The sequence below is a fragment of the Coregonus clupeaformis genome, chromosome 37 (genome assembly GCF_020615455.1).
Source record: "Coregonus clupeaformis isolate EN_2021a chromosome 37, ASM2061545v1, whole genome shotgun sequence".
In the NCBI taxonomy this organism is placed as follows: domain Eukaryota; kingdom Metazoa; phylum Chordata; class Actinopteri; order Salmoniformes; family Salmonidae; genus Coregonus; species Coregonus clupeaformis.
This window is the reverse complement of record NC_059228.1, coordinates 28,148,306-28,172,945: the sequence shown is the minus strand read 5'-3', so window position 1 is coordinate 28,172,945 and position 24,640 is coordinate 28,148,306. Positions and strand designations below refer to the sequence as shown.

Below are 24,640 nucleotides of genomic sequence, written 5' to 3'. Positions count from 1 at the left end.
ATTGAAATAAATTCATTAGGCTCTAATCTATGGATTTCACATGACCAGGCATAGGCCCACCCACTGGGGAGCCAGGCCCAGCCAATCAGAATACGTTTTTCCCCACAAAAGGGCTTTATTACAGACAGAAATACTCCTCAGCAGCACCCCCTGCCCCTGACGATCCCGCGGGTGAAGAAGCCGGATGTGGAGTTCCTGGGCTGGTGTGGTTACACGTGGTCTGCGGGTTGTGAGGCTGGTTGGACATACTACCAAATTCCCTAAAATGACGTTATGGTAGAGAAATTAACATTCAGTTCTCTGGCAATAGCTCTGTTGGACATTCCTGCAGTCAGCATGCCAATTGCACACTCCCTCAAAACTTGAGACAACTGTGGCATTGTGTTATATGACAAAACTGCACATTTTAGTGGCCTTTTATTGTCCCCAGCACAAGGTGCACCTGTGTAATGATCATGCTGTTTAATCAGCTTCTTGATATGGCACACCTGTCAGGTGGATGGATTATCTTGGCAAATGAGAAATGCTCACTAACAGGCATGTAAACAAATTTGTGCTCAAAATTTGAGAGAATTAAGCTTTTTGTGAGTATGGAACAATTCTGGGATCTTTTATTTCAGCTCATGAAACATGGGACCAGCACTTTACATGTTGCGTTTATATTTTTGTTCAGTGTATATATATTCAAATACAATTTGCATTGGGAGTGCACTGTGTGTGTGTTGATTCCACATATGTGTATTGTGGGAATCGGGTTGGACAGGGGAGGCTTGGGTGTGATTGGCCTGAGCCCCAACCCCCACTCAACTGCCTCCCCATATTTACAGCTCCAATCTCAAAAAGAAACTGATTATTCATAATAATACCAACAGTACAAACACTTAACATCTAGAACAGTTACAACTGAAACCGGGATAAAGGGACCAATCCATTGATTGCCTTTAGTGTGGCCCCCAGATCCACCTCCCGTCCCATCCCCAGCCAGCGGTTTGACATGCCAACGGACAACTCAGCACCCCACTTTACAGCATTTTCATTTTCACATGCTTTTAGTGCCAATGACTTTACAGAGAGGTATGGCAAGCGAAGACAGACAATATACAATGTTAGGGAACAGGATGGGGACCAGAACAAGAGACAGGCAAAGGGTGATATCACACTGAGTGGCACTAATAGACAGCTGATTAGTAGGGTCGCTCACTATAGAAACACAGGTAGAGACCCCAGGAGTAAGTGAGCTTAACCTGAAGTTGCAGAAACGTTCATCCGGGGAGTGAACAAAACAGCATTGAGTCTCAAGTTTGTGCAAAACAGTACAGGCCATTTTAGATTTTATTAGATTTTTCCATATTTCCCCCAATTTTTTTAAATCAAACATGCTAAAATTAGAGTAGAAAACAATAGGAAGGAAAGGTGTACGAGCTTTCAGAGTTTGCGGTTTGGGGCCTCCGTCAGAATAGTAGCAGTAGGCTTGATTGTGTCGTGTGCCCTCTAATGGCCAAAAGGAAGATGGTAGACTCGGCACACTGAACCAATGGTAGTGTTCTGCAACTTCAGGTTGTGCTGGTCAGGATATTGTGGCCTGTAGCTGGAGGAGCAGGCTGATCTACAGACCCAAAGGGCACAGGACAGGGACCTGGAGTTTGGGCCTTGTGTGAGTGTGTATGTGTGTGCATATACACCGGGGATCTCAAAGCACAAAATAGCCTGAAAGGGAGCTATAGGGACATGAGAACACACCTTCACTCTCACACACACATCCAAACCCTGAAAGTAAAGTCGTTCTCCTTATAAATATCTATGTATACATTACTATATTAAATATTTTCTTCAAACACAAAATACTTTCAAATACACCATCATTCAGGGGATAAAAATGAATAGGTCCACAATAACACATAAGAATACTAAAAAATAGTCCCTTCTGCAACCCACCCGACCCCTTAAAAGATAACATCTACATTAAAACAATATCTTCAAATGCCTAAAGTCTTTAATTTTGATATTAACTAACAATTTAGGGCTTGATTCAATTCATATCGCGGAAGTTCAGCACTATAGCGCTTTTGAAATTTAAAGGCAATGTGCCCATATTCGTGGAGACTGCATTCACGGTAAACGCTGCATCGGTCAGCTCAATCTGAAAAATTACCTTTAAATTTCAATCCCGCCATAGCGTTGAACGTCCGCAATACAGATTGAATCGAAGCTTTTAGTTTTTCTGAAATGTTCCCTTCTAGCATTTGTTTTGTCATCCAACAAAATAAATAATTAGATATGTTAATTATTAAACAAAACAAAACAAAAAACCAACCACCACAAAAATTAGGGTGTTCCTTTTTTCTCTTTTTTTAATAGAAAATTCACATTTATTTTCTTTAATCATTACTCCCATACCTGTTGATTAAATGTGAAGGTTTTTTGATAATTTCTTTTACATACGTTAATACTTTAAACACCTTTCAAAACTGCAAAAAATATGGATCCATGGAAAAAGGACAAGACATCGCCCCCCTGTGGGCGTCAGAAGCATGCACCGTCTGGAGGGCAGGGCTTCGGCCACAGCCGGCCCCCAACATATAGCTAGGGTTGGACTGGATTGGTGGTGGTGGTGTTGTCAGTCGGTCGGCTTTAAAATATTTTATTTTGTTATATTTTCCCTTTGGATTTTAAACTTCAAGCGGTCTCTTCCGACAGGGCTCTTGGCGCCAATCCGACCACTGAGAAAATGCTCCAGTCGGCTTCAGAATTCAGGCAAAGCTGAGAGAAAGGGAGAGAGAGAGAGTGGTAGGGAGGGCACAGGACAGCCTGTCAAGAGTGTGTACATCTCCAAACTACTCCAACTCAATATTAGGAAGGTGTTCCTAATGTTTGGCATACTCAGTACATACAGCACTTGGCCTCTTTCCAACAGGTGTCACAGAAGATCACACATACATCAACACAAAGATATGTACAGTATCAGTACTTTAGCACATGTATATGAGTGTGAGGGAGAGCACACCTGTAGACAGACCCTAGAATAAAGCTATTTGCAGTCAGCACCTGTGTCTGATAAAGGTTCACTGGAGAGGTGCGGCAGGCGCTCCTGAACAGTGGAAATGCACGTTGAGCCACTTGGCATCGCGGCGGTGCCACACACGGGTCTCCTCTGACTGGCAGGAGCGCGGGCGTCCCTGGCTGTCGATGTACTGCGTCAGGCGGATGTAGGCGATGCAGGCCGCATCCTCCCCGATCAGGTGCACATGGGGGTTCAGGATGGTGGTGTGGACCGGCTTACTGTTCTTACTCAACACTACATAGGAGACAAGGACACACAGTCATCAACTTGCATAAGTTGGTATTTAAATGGACTTCATCCTTGATTAGATTCCAATAGAGAAAGACCTACCAAGCCATTAGCGTAAAATAGTGTGCTCAGTGACTTACCTGGTAAATAAAAAAAATACAACAATGAACACAATAACAGGGTAGTTCCACGAATAGTACCTTTTGTGTCACAAATATTGTGTAAATTTTTATAAAACACTAAATTCAACAGTTGGATCACATACATCTATGCTTTAACAAAATTAAACCATGTAAAAATTCCAATAGCAGTGTGTTTTCATTAAAATAAGTTTTGCTTTCTCTGAAAATCCCAATTTTGGCATGTCCCACATCATGTTTGTCCAAATCTAGGAAGATTTTAACCCACTTAATCCCACAATTTCCCCAAGTTTGCACAAAAATTGTAAAGCCCATGTCATTAATGATTCATTTACATTTGTCCCTCAGGTTTAAGGTAAACCCTGTAACATGAACTGAACTCTCGTTTTAATATGGTAAAACTATCCCTTTAATTATTTTTTTTACAGGTGAACTGGTTCTACTCTTTTTGACAATTTTCTGGTCTTTGTATTAGAAAACTGATCGCGTCGAGCATACCACGCCAACCATGTTTTTCTTTTTTTTTCTTTGGGGTAGATCAGCTTAATATTGCAGATAGATTGTAACTTCTATCAATGTAATTGTCTGCATCACTTCCAATCCCCCATGTTTTTTATATATATACTCCCCTTTATTACTTTTCAACCCCGCCATCCTTTCCCTACTTGGGGTAAATTAGTGAACAACAATGCCCAGGCCTCTACTTCCAGCCTATACTTACTATCTACACCTTATGGACACAGTACATTTTACAATAATTCTATTTTATTTGTTTTTGCTCCTGAAACTCTTCTACTCTCAACCTCTCCGATCATTCCCATGATGTCCATCCGGTTTGCTTCTATATGCCATATCTTTCTAACTGTGCTCTTTCCCAAAAGCTCCCAACATACAACCTATATACTTATTATGGACACAGTATGCTTACATTATTAGTTATCTTGTTATTATTTGTTGTTATTTGTTATTAGTCCCATCCTTCAACTCCATTCAATACCTCCCATCTATCTCTTAACACCATCCATATAGGATTTCTATTTGCCATATATATTTCAACCGTACTGTGATGTTTAACAAAAGTTCTGAACCTTTCTATTCTCATTGCTTCTACAGATTGTGAATTAAAAATAAACATTTTTGCTAAAAGTATTATTATATTATTGATCGATTGACTATGACTTTTCAGATCACCCAGTAATGCAATCTGCAAGGTTAGCTCCAGGTAAATCCTTTAGCCATTCCTGGACCTGTGTCCAAAAACAAGCTACAAATGGACAGAACCAAAACAAATGATCTAATGATTCTGTCTCTTCACAGCAAAATCTGCAGAGCTGGGAAGATTGTATCCCCCATATAAATAACATTCTATTGGTCGCAATAATTTTATATAATAATTTAAATTGAAAGATTCTAATTTTTGAATCCGGTGTCGTTTTGCGTGTCAGTTCATAAACACTATGCCATGGGATCGGTACGTCAATAATCTCTTCCCAACTATTTTGCAATCTATATGGGACGGCTGTCAATCCTTTGGTCCTTAAGTGAAACTGATATACTTTTTTATTTATCAGTTTTCCTTAACCAATGATGTTCTTTAATGCAAGGCCGACAGACAGTTCCTTACTTTCTCCCCCTTCCACTTTCCTCTTCCACTTTTGCGCCAACCATGTTACCCATAGATTGATAAGCTATAAATGTTTCAACAAATAAAAATTCCCCCTCCATGTTGCACAGAACAAGCTTACGTTCCCCCTGTATCAAGGGGAGTTTAGCCTGATTTAAGATGGGCACTTTTCTAGTCTTTTTTTTTTTGATGGTAAAACATTTTTTATGCTCTTTACGACAGTGTTAAAATAAGGTGAAATAAATAGTTATTTTTGATCAAATTACACTACCCAAAGCGCACCATTTGTGGAATGACAACAACATCAAGTTCCCTGTTGATAAGAGATGCTTACAGTTCTCAAAGTAGAACTTGTGGAAGTCCATGCCCTCCACCAGGTTTCCCAAAGCCTCAGGTTCAAATGAGGTTAGTCCGGGGTCACAGATTCTCCTGGAAGGAAAATCAGCAGGGTTAGGGTCAGTTTTAAACCAGGAGGTATGAAATGTATGCACTCACACAATCTATGTATGTAAACTCACGTGTAAGCCTCAAAGTCTCCATTGTTGATGGCCTCAATCAGCTGCTCAGTAATCTTGATGATCTCCTGTTTGCGAGCTGAAATCCAGTGAACGATAGATAGATAGATAAACGGCAGGAGAGAAAGATGGCCAGATGGGATTAGAGAGACCTTAAGAGTGCTCCAGTCAGAAATACTTTAAGATCAGCATGCAGAACCCCTCCCTCCCCATGCTTCACCTAACTCACTAGCCCTTTCCTGTATGGTACTGATTGCAGAGACTTTTTACAATGTCATCCATGCTTATTGTTGTTTGGTTGTACAAGACACAGCTTACAGCAGCACTACTGGGGACCACCAATCTCATAGAAACTACCCTAACAGGCCCCAACTGAGCTGCAGTCCAGCTCTCTTTCCATTCTAATAGTCTGCCCTACCCAAAGCACCTGGCAATGTTTGAGTTTTTGAACAGTTTCACTTCCCTGAATCTCAAGTGCAAGTTTCTGATTCTCCTAAAGTTACTTCAGATGTGTTGGTGTTTTATAATTCCTGGTCTAAACCTCAACTCTGTCTACAACTCCATCCTCAACCACACACTCATCAGACAAGTGACACACAAACCAACTGGGCTCACTGAAATGTCATCTGGGAGGGTGACACATAGACACGCCAGACAACCTGCCAGCAGAGTCGAGAAATTCCACACAGCACAGCTTATATAAATATATAGAGTGAGGGAAAAAAGTATTTGATCCCCTGCTGATTTTGTACATTTGCCCACTGACAAAGACATGATCAGTCTATAATTTTAATGGTAGGTTTATTTGAACAGTGAGAGACAGAAAAACAACAACAAAAATCAAGAAAAATGCATGTCAAAAATGTTATAAATTGATTTGCATTTTAATGAGGGAAATAAGTATTTGACCCCTCTGCAAAACATGATTTAGTACTTGGTGGCAAAACCCTTGTTGGCAATCACAGAGGTCAGACGTTTCTTGTAGTTGGCCACCAGGTTTGCACATATCTCAAGAGGGATTTTGTCCCACTCCTCTTTGCAGATCTTCTCCAAGTCATTAAGGTTTTGAGGCTGACGTTTGGCAACTCGAACCTTCAGCTCCCTCCACAGATTTTCTATGGGATTAAGGTCTGGAGACTGGCTAGGCCACTCCAGGACCTTAATGTGCTTCTTCTTGAGCCACTCCTTTGTTGCCTTGGCCGTGTGTTTTGGGTCATTGTCATGCTGGAATACACATCCACGACCTATTTTCAATGCCCTGGCTGAGGGAAGGAGGTTCTCACCCAAGATTTGACGGTACATGGCCCCGTCCATCGTCAGTTGTCCTGTCCCCTTAGCAGAAAAACACCCCCAAAGCATAATGTTTCCACCTCCATGTTTGACGGTGGGGATGGTGTTCTTGGGGTCATAGGCAGCATTCCTCCTCCTCCAAACACGGCGAGTTGAGTTGATGTCAAAGAGCTCGATTTTGGTCTCATCTGACCACAAAACTTTCACCCAGTTCTCCTCTGAATCATTCAGATGTTCATTGGCAAACTTCAGACGGCCCTGTATATGTGCTTTCTTGAGCAGGGGGACCTTGCGAGTGCTGCAGGATTTCAGTCCTTCACGGCGTAGTGCGTTACCAATTGTTTTCTTGGTGACTATGGTCCCAGCTGCCTTGAGATCATTGACAAGATCCTCCCGTGTAGTTCTGGGCTGATTCCTTACCATTCTCATGATCATTGCAACTCCACAAGGATTGACAGTTATTTTGTGTTTCTTCCATTTGCGAATAATCGCACCAACTGTTGTCACCTTCTCACCAAGCTGCTTGGCGATGGTCTTGTAGCCTATTCCAGCCTTGTGTAGGTCTACAATCTTGTCCCTGACATCCTTGGAGAGCTCTTTGGTCTTGGCCATGGTGGAGAGTTTGGAATCTGATTGATTGATTGCTTCTGTGGACAGGTGTCTTTTATACAGGTAACAAACTGAGATTAGGAGCACTCCCTTTAAGAGTGTGCTCCTAATCTCAGCTCGTTACCTGTATAAAAGACACCTGAGAGCCAGAAATCTTTCTGATTGAGAGGGGGTCAAATACTTATTTCCCTCATTAAAATGCAAATCAATTTATAACATTTTTGACCTGGATTTTGTTGTTGTTATTCTGTCTCTCACTGTTCAAATAAATATATATATACAGTGGGGAAAAAAAACATTTAGTCAGCCACCAATTGTGCAAGTTCTCCCACTTAAAAATATGAGAGAGGCCTGTAATTTTCATCATAGGTATACGTCAACTATGACAGACAAAATGAGGAGAAAAAATCCAGAAAATCACATTGTAGGATTTTTTATGAATTTATTTGCAAATTATGGTGGAAAATAAGTATTTGGTCAATAACAAAAGTTTCTCAATACTTTGTTATATACACTTTGTTGGCAATGACACAGGTCAAACGTTTTCTGTAAGTCTTCACAAGGTTTTCACACACTGTTGCTGGTATTTTGGCCCATTCCTCCATGCAGATCTCCTCTAGAGCAGTGATGTTTTGGGGCTGTCGTTGGGCAACACAGACTTTCAACTCCCTCCAAAGATTTTCTATGGGGTTGAGATCTGGAGACTGGCTAGGCCACTCCAGGACCTTGAAATACTTCTTACGAAGCCACTCCTTCGTTGCCCGGGCGGTGTGTTTGGGATCATTGTCATGCTGAAAGACCCAGCCACGTTTCATCTTCAATGCCCTTGCTGATGGAAGGAGGTTTTCACTCAAAATCTCACGATACATGGCCCCATTCATTCTTTCCTTTACACGGATCGGTCGTCCTGGTCCCTTTGCAGAAAAACAGCCCCAAAGCATGATGTTTCCACCCCCATGCTTCACAGTAGGTATGGTGTTCTTTGGATGCAACTCAGCATTCTTTGTCCTCCAAACACGACGAGTTGAGTTTTTACCAAAAAGTTATATTTTGGTTTCATCTGACCATATGACATTCTCCCAATCCTCTTCTGGATCATCCAAATGCACTCTAGCAAACTTCAGACGGGCCTGGACATGTACTGGCTTAAGCAGGGGGACACGTCTGGCACTGCAGGATTTGAGTCCCTGGCGGCGTAGTGTGGTAGGCTTTGTTACTTTGGTCCCAGCTCTCTGCAGGTGATTCACTAGGTCCCCCCGTGTGGTTCTGGGATTTTTGCTCACCGTTCTTGTGATAATTTTGACCCCACGGGGTGAGATCTTGCGTGGAGCCCCAGATCGAGGGAGATTATCAGTGGTCTTGTATGTCTTCCATTTCCTAATAATTGCTCCAATAGTTGATTTCTTCAAACCAAGCTGCTTACCTATTGCAGATTCAGTCTTCCCAGCCTGGTGCAGGTCTACAATTTTGTTTCTGGTGTCCTTTGACAGCTCTTTGGTCTTGGCCATAGTGGAGTTTGGAGTGTGACTGTTTGAGGTTGTGGACAGGTGTCTTTTATACTGATAACAAGTTCAAACAGGTGCCATTAATACAGGTAACGATTGGAGGACAGAGGAGCCTCTTAAAGAAGAATTTACAGGTCTGTGAGAGCCAGAAATCTTGCTTGTTTGTAGGTGACCAAATACTTATTTTCCACCATAATTTGCAAATAAATTCATTAAAAATCCTACAATGTGATTTTCTGGATTTTCTTTTCTCAATTTGTCTGTCATAGTTGACGTGTACCTATGATGAAAATTACAGGCCTCTCTCATCTTTTTAAGTGGGAGAACTTGCACAATTGGTGGCTGACTAAATACTTTTTTCCCCCACTGTATGTATATATATATATATATATATATATATATATATATATATATATATATACACACATGTGTATATGTATTTATATATATGTGTATATGTATATATATATACACATATATATATGTGTATATATATATGTGTGTGTATATATATATATATATATATATATTGTGATGTCACGAGAGGCTACACAGCTTTCAGCGGGATTGCTCAAGTAGTGCAAGGAGACCAGGTTCAACCAAAACAAGGATTTTATTAAAGGTCTTGGGAAACTAACGAAAGTATAACACAATTCTGTACTCTGGTGGCTCTTTCAGGGTTAACAGTTCAGGGATGTCTCTTCCACATCCAAAATCATAACTCTCCCTCGCTCAAATAACTTTTCCCCAGTCTTACTATATTCCACGTTGCAGCTAGTGGCCAACCCAGCAAAACGTCCTTTCCAAATGTCCCACACGTATTTCCACAGGTGCATATATCCAAAGGTGAGTATTTCCCAAAGGTAAGTATCTCCACATCCTTATATTCCTCATGGAAGTGGACGTGCAGCACTCTTGTCCTCCAGAGAGCCCCGGTTGGAGACTGTGTGTCTTCCCTTCCCAAACCTTCAGCTCATCAGCTCCTGATTGGTTTCAGCTGCGTGGGAAGATTGGCCATAGAGGGTTGGAGTTCCCGACCATACCAGCAGATGGAGCCATAGCTGTCTGGGTTTGCAGCCATCTCAGGGGGATGTAACGTCCCTCCAGGACACAGCCTCTCGTGACATCACATCCCCCTCCTCGGGACCGACGTCCTCGTCGGGTAAAGGCAGCGAAGAAGGCATCACGCCGGGAGAGGGCGTCCGCATTGCCGTGGTGCTTGCCAGCCTGAACGCATCAGCCTTGGTTTTAGCAGAGTTTAGCTTCTGTTGAGCAGCTTTCAGTTCCTTCTCTCTCTCTGCCTCCGCATTCTTCATCTTGTTCTCCAACACCTTGTACTTCTCCTCTGCCTTCTTCTGGACCTCCTTACTACTGCGCAGGGTCTCCTCACACTCCTCGATGGTCCTGCGCAGCCTCTCCAGCTCCTCCTGTTGCTTAGGGAAGGAGCTCTGTTGGAGTTTAGCCTGGAGGATATCTAACTCTTCTGTCTTCATGTCTAACTGTTGCTTTAACAAACGATACCTCTCAGCGGTCCCCTTCAGACCAGACAGTTCTTTGTCCAGATTCTGTAGCTCCGTCTCTGTGTCGGTCTGGGCACCTGCCATCCCTATCAGAGCCCGGGCGGGAGTGAGTAATTCGGAGGATTGCACCGGAGCCTTCCCAGGATGAGTTTTGCCTCTCCGTTTCCGAGGTACTCGGGTTATCCTCTCCTGAGACTCTCTCCAGAGTGGGTAAAAGGCTGGGCAGTCTCGTCCAATTAGGACAGGGACGGGGAGGGAATCAACCACCCCCGCCGTCGTGTGTATGGTTCCCCGTGTGCTGGTCATTGTAAGTTCAGTAATGGGGTATTCTCTGGTGTCCCCATGGACACAGGAAACTGGGAGGACTTTCCCGGGGTCAGACACGTTGGGCCCACCAAATCCTTACGCACCAGGGTGGCCCGGCTACCAGAATCCAGTAAGGCCTCCACATCATGGTGATTCACAGTTACCGGGCAGGTGGGGGGGGTCGATCTGGGCCGCCATCTACGACTCCCAAGAGCGAGGCAAAGCGGTGTGTGGGTGCTGAGCTGGAGGACTCCGCAGTGGGCCTAGGTTCATCGGCTGGTTTCCCACACTGCCAGGAGATATGTCCCATCTCCCCACACCGGTAACACTGTCGAGTTTCCCCCCTCCTGGTGTACTCTTCTTGGACCCGCCTGGTTTCTGGCTCCCCCTGGAGCCGGGATAAGTCCTGACGTGGCTGGGTTCGAGACCTTGGGGTCCTTTGGACGGGTTCTTCCCATTTGTGGTGGGGCCGCCCTCCTGGGGTCTTTTCGGGAAGCATTCAGCATCTCCGCTGTGGCCTGGTACTTTTCCACAGCTTCCACGGTCAGATCAGCCGTGGTCAAGGCCTGTTGACTGATGAACCGTTTTGCCTCATAAGGCAGGGCGCGTGAGTAACGATCCACCACAACGGCCTCCACCACCGCCACTGCTGTATTCCTCTGCGGATCCAGCCATTTCCTTGCGATTCGGACAAGTTCATGCATCTGCGCCCGAGGAGGTTGGTCTGGTTGGAAGGTCCAGCTGTGAAAGCGCTGGGCCATACCAAACTTTGTGAGTCCATATCTGCTGAGGATCTCAGACTTCAGGGCATCATAGTCAGTAACCTGGTCAGGGCCCAGGTCCCGGACAGCATTCAGCGATTCCCCGGTTAGAAAGGGGGCTAACAGACCAACCCACTGTTGCTTGGGCCAGGCTTCCCTAGTGGCCGTGGCCTCAAATGCATGCAGGTATGCCTCAATGTCATCGGTAGCTCCCCATCTTAGATATAAAGTCACTTGCCTTTATTGGGCGGGTATTTTGGACCACCCTCTGTCTCTGCAACTGCAATTCCTCTGCCTTCAGAAGGTTGGCTTTCTTTTGCTCCTCCAAGAGAGCCACGTTTACTTGCATCTGGGCTTGCTGGCCAGCAACAAGGGCTTTCAATATGTCCTCCATTTCAGTCGGCGGGGAGCCTACGGCCAACTTGGAAAACTGGGTGATCAAACCTTCGGTATCCTCCTCTGACATGCACTATTAACGCTGGAGCGTGCCTGTATTCTCCACCATCTGTGATGTCACGAGAGGCTACACAGCTTTCAGCGGGATTGCTCAAGTAGTGCAAGGAGACCAGGTTCAACCAAAACAAGGATTTTATTAAAGGTCTTGGGAAACTAACGAAAGTATAACACAATTCTGTACTCTGGTGGCTCTTTCAGGGTTAACAGTTCAGGGATGTCTCTTCCACATCCAAAATCATAACTCTCCCTCGCTCAAATAACTTTTCCCCAGTCTTACTATATTCCACGTTGCAGCTAGTGGCCAACCCAGCAAAACGTCCTTCCAAATGTCCCACACGTATTTCCACAGGTGCATATATCCAAAGGTGAGTATTTCCCAAAGGTAAGTATCTCCACATCCTTATATTCCTCATGGAAGTGGACGTGCAGCACTCTTGTCCTCCAGAGAGCCCCGGTTGGAGACTGTGTGTCTTCCCTTCCCAAACCTTCAGCTCATCAGCTCCTGATTGGTTTCAGCTGCGTGGGAAGATTGGCCATAGAGGGTTGGAGTTCCCGACCATACCAGCAGATGGAGCCATAGCTGTCTGGGTTTGCAGCCATCTCAGGGGGATGTAACGTCCCTCCAGGACACAGCCTCTCGTGACATCACAATATATATATAGTTCATATTCCCACAGGAATGATGAACTGGCAAAAAGCAGCTCAAGCCTGGCGTTATAGAAGCTTGGTATTGTACTGTAGCCTATATGTTACTGTCACATAAATATAGCAGTAGCATAACTGCGAGGCAGGGTTAGTAATGAAAGCCAGTGGAATGCTGTGTGTGTGTGGTGTGCGTGTAACTAGCTCTACTGCGCAGCATAGCTGCCCCAGGGCTGAACTTACTCAGCTGCGTGTTGCTGCCCCCTGGGGCCACGGAGGGTGGCACAGGCAGAGCTTGCTCTAAGTCAGGGCAGGAGCTATGACCTGAACTTTTCCAATTAGCAAAAGTGTGCTTAGCATCATCATGCAGTGGGGCAGCTGGAAGACAATGTGACAACAGCAACAAAATGGCAACCATGTAAGCAATCAAATCAGACAAAAAAATAAAAAATAAAAAACTGATAGGACAACAAGACCCATTTTCTCAAACTGGAATACTGTGCACTCGAATGGCAGTTGTTACATAGTCTATATAAGTTAACATATAACTTCACACAGCTCTGAGAGGAGCACAATGCCCACATGCAATGGAGTTATATAAAGGACATGTTACATAGAAACCAAACTTAGAAGAAGAACATCCATACACTAATAACAACTTAGATATACCAATGGGCATAGCGTCACACAGAATGACAGAGGGGACACCAGTGAACACTGACAGCAGGAGATGGAGAAGACACTGTGGCCTCATGGCCAGCAGGGGACAGCATTCAAGCACTAAAGCCAGTTACAGGCCACCACAGAGGAGGATACTGCCAGAATGAGGAAGTAGGAGTACAGACAGACAGAGACACCTCAGGGATAGGGGTGGCTGTTTAATGAGCCGACGACCGGAGCAGGCCAAAGTCTAGGGGTGGATCTCAATTGATCTCAAAAGTCTACAATGGCTTCCTCTCTTCAGAGACCTGATGAGGGATTTGCTGATGTCACCAGTCCAGTCCTATCAACTAGTGCAAGTGAGAAAAAGAAGAGAAAGCCTTTAGGCTTATTGAGATCCAGCCTGTGTCTAGTCCAGCTTGCTGTCTGTCTATGGTCTGCTCAGCTGTCAGGCTGGGTGTCTGTGTCAGGGCCATGGGGAGAGATAAATAAATTAAAAGGCCAGTGAGCCTCAGAAGGTCAGCATTATTTATTCTCTCTGTCAGAGAAAGGAGGGGAAGAGAAAGGGAGGAATATGTAATGTAGGGAGAGGAACGGAGAGAGACGTAGAAGCTACAGGTAGGACACTGGGTCCCAGATTCAGGTTTTCACTTCAATGACTAGGGAAAGCCAACAGTAAGCCAACAGTGAACGCATGTCTGTGCAAAACAATGTGTCTATACACAGCACTTGAGCACAGCATGATAACGTTTTTGTCATAGCAAAGCGGATATGGTCCATGCTTTTGGCAAGGTCTGAGAGGGACTGGAACAGGCTGAGTGATAGATAGGACAGCTGAGTAGCTTCAGTCTGATGAGCTGACACAGAGATAAGCAGGAGAGATGTGAGACACATTTTTAAAATGTCACACACTGAGACGCAGGAGTCACACTCACTCCAATCACTCCGCAGCAATCTGGAAACTTTTAACGGTGAAATATTTTTGGGATTAAATTTTTTGGATCACTAAGTCACTGGCCATGTCCGAATACCCGTACTTGCGTTCTAAATAGTAGGCATTTTGGGTATGCAAAAAAATACAGTTTTATAGTACGTGAAATTTTGAAAATGAAGTATGCTTTAAATGCCAGGAGTCCATACTTATTTTCAAAATGAACGAATGGCCGGAATCTACGCAATTGCGCATTAGATTACGCATTCTCAGTAGGATGAGCCTAGTATGCTGACATTTGTTGCATTTGTTTTTACTAAAACAGTATGTTCTAAATAGTAAGTAGTACACAGTATGCAGTTTAAGTAAGTAGTAGGCAAGACAGATTTCGGAAACGGCCATTGGCTAATGACTGTCCAAATTAATATTGTCTTAGTATGCATTTGTCTGAAATAATTTGATCAAAATTATTAGTGATTGTGATAATTAGTTCCTTTTTTAGTGGGTGGTCAAGTTATATACATACAAACAAACTGAAGATCAGCAGCTGATATAGCTCTATTGAAGATAGTGAGGGGGACCTTGTCTGTATTGTCCCAATCGAGACACTCTTCGGTTGGATTCAATCCATATCGCCGAAGTTCTAGCGCTGTAGCGTGCTTGAAATGTAAAGGTAATTTCCGATTGAGCCAACATATGCAGCGTGTACCGTGAATGCAGTCTCCGCTAAAGTGGGAACATTGCCTTTAAATGTCAATCAGGCTACAACGCGGAACTACAGCACTACGGATTGAATCTAGACCCTAATATTAATACAGGAAGAGTCTTGCAGGAACAGTATTATGGGGACAGTCTTAGGGAGACAGTCTCATGGGGACAGTCTTAGGGAGACAGTCTCATGGGGACAGTATGATGGAGACAGTCTCATGGGGACAGTATGATGGGGACAGTCTCATGGGGACAGTCTCATGGGGACAGTATTATGGGGACAGTATTATGGGGACAGACAGCCTTAGGGGAACAATATTAAGGGGACAATATAAATGAGTTCAAAGGGGGGAAAGGACACAAAGGTCAGATTTGAGAGGAGAGGGGTGGTACTGCTGCTGACTTACAGGAGGGAGGACAGTGAGGGGGCTGGGCCTGGGTCTGTTCCTCACTGGCACTGCACTGGCTGACCATTGCGCTGTCCGCGCTAGACCCGCACGCAGAAACTGCCCCCACCACAACACACACACACGCCAGAGAGAGACACAGGAGGATCAGACACAGTTCTGTACAATCTACTATTTTACCAAGAGAAAACACTACACCCCAACCCAACCATGCACTAACAAAACCCGCAACACATTATATATCCCACCACCACCGTACACAGAGACACACAGGGAGGGGTGTGTGAGACACAATATATATAATCCCAGCCCATCACAACTAGCCAGAGAAACAGAGGCGTGAGACTACACTGTACACACACCTCACAAATCAGAAGACACCACAGTGTTACATGTTCAATGTCTGACACACAACGTTAACAACCTATTTTGCATTCCAGCTATGCCGATCTCCTCGGAGGAGTGTGTGTATAGCCACTTGGCCAGCACTCAGTATCCACGTCCCGTTAGGAGCGCTTCACAGCACTCTTTGTGAGACTACATCAGTGCTGAGAGCCACAGCGACCCATACTGTCATACAGCTCCACAATAATAATAAAAAAAACACTGAATGCAACACCACAAAAGAAATGTAATACCATAAATGTAAAAAACTGTGCACACATGAGCTCATGTTACCAAACGTATGTAAGAATGAAGAACAAAAAAAAAGAAGAACAAATAAATAGATAAACCTGTAGATTTTGCCTGTGCTTGGCTCCATTCCCTTTCTTTTTTATCCTGAAAAACTCCCCAGTCCTAACGATTACAAGCATACCCCTAACATGATGCAGCTACCTCTATGCTTGAACATATGGAGAGTGGTACTTAGTAATGTCTTGTATTGGATTTGCCCCAAACATAACACTTTTGTATTCAGGACAAAAAGTGAATTGCTTTGCCACATTTTTTGCAGTATTACTTTAGTGCTTTGTTGCAAACAGGATTAATGTTTTGGAATATTTTTATTCAGTACACGCCATCTTTTCATTCTGTCAATTAAGTTAGTATTGTAGAGTAACTACAATGTTGTTGATCCATCTTCAGTTTTCTCCTATCACAGCCATTAAACTTTGTAACTGTTTTAAAGTCACCATTTGCCTCATGGTGAAATCCCTGAGCAGTGTCTTTCCTCTCCGGCAACTGGGTTAGGAAGGACTCCTGCATCTTTGTAGTAACTGGGTGTATTGATACACCATCCAAAGTGTAATTAATAACTTCACCATGCTCAAAGGGATATTCAATGTCTACTTTTTTTTTTTTTTTTCAATCTACCAATAGGTGCCCTTCTTGGTGAGGCATTGGAAAACCTCCCTGGTCTTTGTTGTTGAATCTGTTTTTGAAATTCACTGCTCGACTGAGAGACCTTTCAGATAATTGTATGTGTGGGGTACAGAGATGAGGTAGTCATTCGAAAATCACGTTAAACTATTATTGCACACAGAGTGAGTCCATGCAACTTATTATGTGACTTGTTAAGCAAATGTTTACTCCTGAACTCATTTAGGCTTGCTATAACAAAGGGGTTGAATACTTTTCAGACATTTCAGCTTTTCATTTTGTATTAATTTGTAAAAACTTAAAAAATAACATAATTCCACTTTGACATTATGGGGTATTGTGTGTAGGCCAGTGACCAAAAATCTCAATTTAATCCATTTTAAATTCAGGCTGTAAGACAACTAAATGTGGAAAAAGTCAAGGTGTGTGAATACTTTCTGAAGTCACTGTAGGTCTCTGGAAATACTGTATGAGAGTGACGATTGACATGTGCTTTCATCGGTTCCGATGTCTATGTGCGCGCGTCTGTATCTGTGTCTCTGTGTTTAGGATCTGAAAGAGGCCTCTGTGTTGGCAAATTGTTTCACCCTCCCTCAGAATGTGGGGCCTTTACACTCATCGGCACGATGAAGTTAGTGCCAGAGAGCCTGTCGGTCCTGGAGTATGTTGCTATGTTTTCCTGACGACTTGACACGAGGGTGCCCTCGTAAAAGCCTGGTTTTCCCAGGGTGAGCTGTGCCGTGAGGCCCTGACCGTGGTGAACTGAGTGGAGACACTTGTTTCCCAGATGAAGCCGCCACTCGTCAACACTGTTTAAGCAACCAGTTAAAATAGGATGAAGTTGTTATCTAAACACCGCAGTTTGAACGAGCCGTAAAAAGGCTAAGTTTGCACACCTGTAAACCCACGGTTTCACAACTCTTCTGAACAGGAGAGCCCTGTTATCCATGTTATTGAGCTCTGGGTGCAGACTGATAGCGCACATGCGCAAGCACACACACATACACACACACAGGTTTGAGAGTGGTGGAGTGACAACTCTTTAAGCCCAGGGGAGCTGTGAGACTAAGAATGGGGAGACTATCTAAAGACTAGATACTTTCTAAAGACTATAGACTATCTAAAGACTAGGGACTATCTAACGACATATAAGGCCTTCATGTGCTAGTTCAGTAGTTTGTTCAGACAAAGCATAGTCTACATCCACAGCTAGACCGCCCAGTCTCTCACAGTCTGAAAAGCTAAGACTACTGTGCTATTTTCCATTCTTAGCAAGACATTTCCTTTCACTCTGTAGGAATACAAACTTCTTTGACTTCTCCACAGCAGCTGTGAGGACCAAAGGAAAAGCTGCTCTCCAATATGGCAGTGCTTCCTCATTACCTCTCCAGCCATATAATGTATACTCATTTACAGACACCTTCCATCTGTGTTTCCATCTCCTATAGGATACATCTCCCAGATCCTCACAGGCCCAGACACCAGCCTGACAGTTAACTCAGGCCATCAAAGGCTTCCCAGGCCTTGATCATAATCTCTTGTCTTTCTAAAGAAATGAAGGAGAAGGATTGACAACACGGGAGCACCTGAATGATCCCTTTGTATCCCCATGTCTCATAACTATGGCTTCTTCAAACGTGTAATAATATGCACTACCTCAAGAGAATCCATTGGCCTAGATCTCTGAGGCCCATCTTGAATTCTAGCCCTGTCTTTCTGACCAAAACCTTTGCAGACAGATACAGTGGGGAGAACAAGTATTTGATACACTGCCGATTTTGCAGGTTTTCCTACTTACAAAGCATGTAGAGGTCTGTAATTTTTATCATAGGTACACTTCAACTGTGAGAGACAGGTTCTAAAACAAAAATCCAGAAAATCACATTGTATGATTTTTAAGTAATTCATTTGCATTTTATTGCGTGACATGAGTATTTGATCACCTACCAACCAGTAAGAATTCCGGCTCTCACAGACCTGTTAGTTTTTCTTTAAGAAGCCCTCCTGTTCTCCACTCATTACCTATATTAACTGCACCTGTTTGAACTCGTTACCTGTATAAAAGACACCTGTCCACACACTCAATCAAACAGACTCCAACCTCCCCACAATGGCCAAGACCAGAGAGCTGTGTAAGGACATCAGGGATAAAATTGTAGACCTGCACAAGGCTGGGATGGGCTACAGGACAATAGGCAAGCAGCTTGTTGAGAAGGCAACAACTGTTGGCGCAATTATTAGAAAATGGAAGAAGTTTAAGATGACGGTCAATCACCCTCGGTCTGGGGCTCCATGCAAGATCTCACCTCCTGGGGCATCAATGATCATGAGGAAGGTGAGGGATCAGCCCAGAACTACACGGCAGGACCTGGTCAATGACCTGAAGAGAGCTGGGACCACAGTCTCAAAGAAAACCATTAGTAACACAATACGCCGTCATGGATTAAAGTCCTGCAGCGCACGCAAGGTCCCCCTGCTCAAGCCAGCGCATGTCCAGGTCCGTCTGAAGTTTGCCAATGACCATCTGGATGATCCAGAGGAGGAATTGGAGAAGGTCATGTGGTCTGATGAGACAAAAATAGAGCTTTTTGGTCTAAACTCCACTCGCCGTGTTTGGAGGAAGAAGAAGGATGAGTAAAACCCCAAGAACACCATCCCAACCGTGAAGCATAGAGTTGGAAACATCATTCTTTGGGGATGCTTTTCTGCAAAGGGGACAGGACGACTGCACCGTATTGAGGGGAGGATGGATTGGGCCATGTATCGCGAGATCTTGGCCAACAACCTCCTTCCCTCAGTAAGAGCATTGAAGATGGGTCGTGGCTGGGTCTTCCAGCATGACAACGACCCGAAACACACAGCCAGGGCAACTAAGGAGTGGCTCCGTAAGAAGCATCTCAAGGTCCTGGAGTGGCCTAGCCAGTCTCCAGACCTGAACACAATAGAAAATCTTTGGAGGGAGCTGAAAGTCCGTATTGCCCAGCGACAGCCCCGAAACCTGAAGGATCTGGAGAAGGTCTGTATGGAGGAGTGGGCCAAAATCCCTGCTGCCGTGTGTGCAAACCTGGTCAAGACCTACAGGAAACGTATGTTCTCTATAATTGCAAACAAAGGTTTCTGTAGCAAATATTAAGTTTTGCTTTTCTGATGTATCAAATACTTATGTCATGCAATAAAATGCAAATTACTTACTTAAAAATCATACAATGTGATTTTCTGGATTTTTGTTTTAGATTCCGTCTCACAGTTGAAGTGTACCTATGATAAAAATGACAGACCTCTACATGCTTTGTAAGTAGGAAAACCTGCAAAATCGGCAGTGTATCAAATACTTGTTCTCCCCAGTGTGTATAGATACAAGACGTGCGAAAACATGCAGAGTACGTGAAAGTTTGACATACCTTTCCTACCTTTCACATCCTCCTCTTCTGTGGTGTTACAGCTCTCTGTGGAGCCCTGTAGGGGAGAAGAGGGATGGACAGAACCATGGAGGATAGAGAGGAGAAGGAAAAGAGAGGAAGAGAGAGAGAGATATAACAGGAGTTAGTCTGTGTGCTGAGAGATGACTTGGATGAGGCCTTTCCCAGGTGGACGGACAGACAAACGGTTGGACGGACGCTCCCTCGGAGGAACACAAACCCTGCACAAACCAGCCAGGCAGACAGGAGGGCAAGCGCATGAGGACCCACACCAAACACAGCCTTTTGGTGAGGTGGGGTACAAACTGTGTGTTAAGGGTGTGTGTATGTTACTTTTTCGGTGTGTATGTGACTTTTGTGGTGTGTATGTGACTTTTTTGGTGGCTGAGCCAGTGTGGTTTGTGCGAGCGAGGGACTGCTGCAGCAGTTGTGGCTTGTGTGTTTTGAGGGTTAGTGCGACTAAGTTAGTGTGACTGTCAGTAGACGTGGAGTGGTTAAGTGTTCATGGCATTAACATCGCTCTAAGGTATCTTAGTAGAGCTCTAGCCACTATAAGGTACCTTAGTATCCACTCTAAGGTATTTTAGCATTAGCCTATAGTGACTATGGGATTATAGAGGTACAGTAGCGGCTTACCTTGGTGCCGTCAGCTGGGTTGTGCACGACAGTGGTCTGTGGTTCCTAGGGGAAGCAGGAGAGAGTTTAACATGCAGGGACCACCAGGGAAGGCCCAGGGCGTGTGGTGCACGCCCGATGCATGTAAACACACACACACACACACACACACACACACACACACACACACAGCGCCAAGCACAGAGGCAGCAGAGGGGCTCCATCATGTGGGACAACGAGACAGGATGGGGGTTTGAGAAGTAGACTATACTACAAAGAGCCATACTACCCCCTTTCACTAGAGGAAGGAGCTATGTACTATGTCACTTATCATTGGAGCTATCAGACTTAGAGGAGGGCCTCTATAACGTAAAGAAACAGAGGAGAGAGGACACACAGACAGAAAAGGCTGCAAAGTCTGAATTGAGGATGAGGGGATTGACTGGCTATGAGATTGGATCAGCAGTCCACCCATCGACCCCCAACCGAGACCCTGCCTTCACAGTCAGTCGCCATGGAAACACTCATCGTAAAAGCGCCTAATAGCTTACAATACTGCATCACAGACACCCCCAAGGCACTCTCACATAGCACACCCCTGGACCTTCCCACAGAACACTGGTCTACAGACTCATTCTCAACACAACCACCTACACACATGAAGATGCAGTCCCCCAGATAACAGGGCCATTAGCTTAAAGGGATAGTGCGACATTTTGGCAATTAAGCCACGCAGAGACATACAAATGGTATCCATGAGTTAATCTGTCCCTGGGTTAGTAGAAAAAAAGGGTTGTCAATATGTTGCACTATCCCTTTAAATGGTACCACAGAGCCTGACAGTCTGCCCTTCTGTAAGTTTATGTATTGTAGGTGATCAGAAAAAGCTAGGAGGCTGATATAGCATAGACAGCACTGCCTTGGAACGACTGTCAGATCAACTGAGCGGTGACCCAGAGAGACAAAACATCATTTAACACTGACCACAATGAATCCACAACCAAATAGCTTACCTCTAGCCCTACTGGAGAAGAGTAAGAAACTGATCTTACCTATCAGTTTGATGGAGGTGGTCCTCTGATTTGGCTTTAATAGAAAAGGGATTCTCTTAGCCTGGGCAGGGGTCTACAGTGTGACCATTTTACTTGTATATGCAACCTGGAATTTTAATTTAGGAGCAGCAGTGCGCCTAGAAAAATTAAGGATTCTAGCTTTATTACCTCAAATATTTTGCATTGTGCTCCTAAATGTCTTTGTGTGCACCTACATTTTTCAACTTGGGCGCACATGTGCTCCTTGTAAAAAAGGTCAACGTAGAGCCCTGCTGGGTGCCTGATTGACATTCCAAAATTCTACAGTACATTGTTGCCTTGCCAAACACCCGGGCTAAGATTCTCTCCCTCATACAGGTTTTAAGTCTCTCTCAGGTCACTGGAGCTCAGTAGTCTGTCTGACAGACACCACTATACATGCCTCTAGACACCACAGTTCTTTGCTTCCCCTGTATATGTTCTGTTAACAGGGCAGAGGGGCAGAGACAGGACTGGAAAGGGAGATTCAATGTCACTTTAGATGAGATGTATTCTTGAAATGGCATCTGTTGTGTTTGTGCCCTGGGGTAGGGGTCACAAGGAGATACACGTAGATAGAAGGACTGCATCTTCCATACAATTGGGATATCTCTGTTTCCTGACATGTCTGGATCCTGTTTTACCCATGGTTTTAATGAGCTTTTGAATTTCCTTGTTTTGAATTTGGTATCAAATAAATAATTTATTTTCACACATGCCCCCCCCCCCCCATTCAGCTACCGTACTGTAATTGTGTAGCGTATCAAATCACCAGCATTATCAAGGGAGAAATACAAATGCCAATGACAGACCCATAGGAATATTCAATCGTGGCATTGTGAATCTATTATTCTAAAAACATACAATTTGTAAAATACCATTATCAGTGTATGTTTTGTTGTGCATTGTCATGTATGGCTGTGTTTGACAAAGGAGTAGGACTGGGTAAAACAGGAGCCTAGTGAGAGAGGGTCACAGGCACAAACCAGTTGTTCGGTTTAAAAACCATCAAAACCATCGTCAACATCACACTTTTTTCAAAATGGAGGTGAAGAGGAGAGGGTGGAAGGAACAGATGGAAAAAGAAAAGGGAGAGTCAATAAAGAGCGGATGAGACAAACGGATGGCAAAAAGCAAGAACTAAACAGAAACTTAGGGACTAATCCAACGGAACAGGGTGAGTAAAGCAACAATGAGAGAAACCAAGTATAGATGAGATACCATCGGTGCTGAAGATGATATGCTGCTGTCTTTGGTGCTGCTGGTACTGCTCACTACACTGTTTTTACTGTTGTTTGTCTGCGGCTGGGGCAAAAAAAACAACAACACAAAATGACTTCTACAGAGTATACTGTATATGTAGGCAAACCCATGGGATTGATCAGCCCCAGTCTGTGAGGCTGAGGTGCAGGTCGGTGGGTAGGTGTCATGTAAGAGATATCTTCTTCAGGCTACAGTAAATGTATGTTGTCTGCATAGACTTATGCCTGCAGTGTGCCTGCCAGTGTGTTTGGATGGTGTTTTTGCAGGGACAATTGTTGAATGCCGTCTTCTGTACAGTATGCACTACGTACTTGCTTTAATTCAGCAGCAGTTTTCCCTTTAATACATGAAATGACTGCCTGTTTTGAAAGGAATTTGTAGTACTAGAAAGATCAGCTCTGAAGACATTGACACTTCTGTGCGAGCAAATTAACATTCTTGACACGCTAAATGAATTTAGCGATTTTCTTTCATTTCGGAAATGCCTGTGTGGAGGTCTCCAATTGGGTGTTTGAAGTGGTTTTGAGTCTGTGTCTACCTCTTGAGTGTGATTTGTTGTTGCATTAGAGTCTACAGTCTTTGCAGATATTGCACACGGTAGTAACATTTCTAAATACACAGGAATATCATCACATGCATTGTAAAAAATCTCTAACAACTTTGAGAGTAGAACCAGACAGGCCCCAGCACTTCAATGTCAATATTGATTGGTACCTGCTAGGGTAAAGAAACCACTGTCCCTGGGGACAGCATAGAACACAGTCTGCACCACCTATGGACTCCAAAGAGTCAACCAGATAGCCAATATCAAATGGCTACAGAATCTGGTTAAGGAATGAAGAATAAGTGACTGGCGACGCCTAGTTGTCTGAGTGTGCATGCAGTGAAAGGCCTTGATGAGAAGGTTGTTGTTTCGCCCAAATGGTCTAGGCATGTATGGATCTGGAGGATTTCCTGAGTAAGACAATGAAGAATAAGTTGCATAGACAAGAACGCCTCCTGCAACAACCCCACAGCCTGACCATTGTGTAAAAAAAGAGCACTAGACCCTAGAATAACTTCAAGGCAAATAGGAATGTAACTAATATCACAACTATCCCTTTAACAGAGGGTCTTTAAAGATGAATTCATGAGAGGTGTTGAAAAGTATGTTCTGTCAATAAAAGGTTAAGAGCAATATGCTGTTGAGGTTTCAGCTGGTACCGAAGTACTTTACTGGTGATAAAATGTCCCAGACAGAGTAGCCTTTTGACACTGTCTCTGACGTACTCACACTGATATTGAACAAGGTCCAGCGTACCACTGGTGCTCAATGCTCCCATTCCCCAGAAACTGAACCTATATGCGTCAAACGTTAGTCCAGTGCTCTCTTTCTCCTATAACAGAAACTAAAGCCTAAATAATCACAACTACCCATGAAAGGGGGTGAGATGGTTGTGATGGTGGGCACATTTGATTGTAGTATTATTGTTCTAAGCAATATCGACATTATTATGGTTTTTATGGACCCACAATAGGTTTGAAGAGAGCATTTTGAACACTCACTCCATCACAAGAGTAATACAAGCAAAGCTTCAGTGTCTAGTCGAG

At 44.0% G+C, this 24,640-nt stretch overlaps 1 protein-coding gene across 28 annotated transcripts in view; it reads right to left on the bottom strand.

Annotated features, from left to right (window-relative positions):
* Positions 1 to 610: 610 nt before the first annotated feature.
* LOC121553568 (calcium/calmodulin-dependent protein kinase type II subunit gamma) overlaps positions 611 to 24,640 on the bottom strand; it is a 112,878-nt gene continuing 88,848 nt past the window's right edge. For 4 of the 28 annotated variants that reach the window (XM_041866762.2, XM_041866763.2, XM_041866766.2 and 1 more), the window contains 8 exons: positions 23,009 to 23,092; positions 20,739 to 20,783; positions 20,085 to 20,139; positions 15,364 to 15,462; positions 5,572 to 5,647; positions 5,388 to 5,482; positions 3,046 to 3,295; positions 611 to 2,760 (listed from right to left, as the gene is read on the bottom strand). In XM_041866762.2, the coding sequence (XP_041722696.1) occupies positions 3,063 to 3,295; positions 5,388 to 5,482; positions 5,572 to 5,647; positions 15,364 to 15,462; positions 20,085 to 20,139; positions 20,739 to 20,783; positions 23,009 to 23,092 (687 nt within the window). In that variant the 3' untranslated portion in view covers positions 611 to 2,760; positions 3,046 to 3,062. Of the gene's footprint in view, positions 2,761 to 3,045; positions 3,296 to 5,387; positions 5,483 to 5,571; positions 5,648 to 12,659; positions 13,036 to 15,363; positions 15,463 to 20,084; positions 20,140 to 20,738; positions 20,784 to 23,008; positions 23,093 to 24,640 lie in introns of those variants that run through there. The other 24 variants (XM_041866767.2, XM_041866771.2, XM_041866774.2 and 21 more) reach the window with 11 other exon arrangements.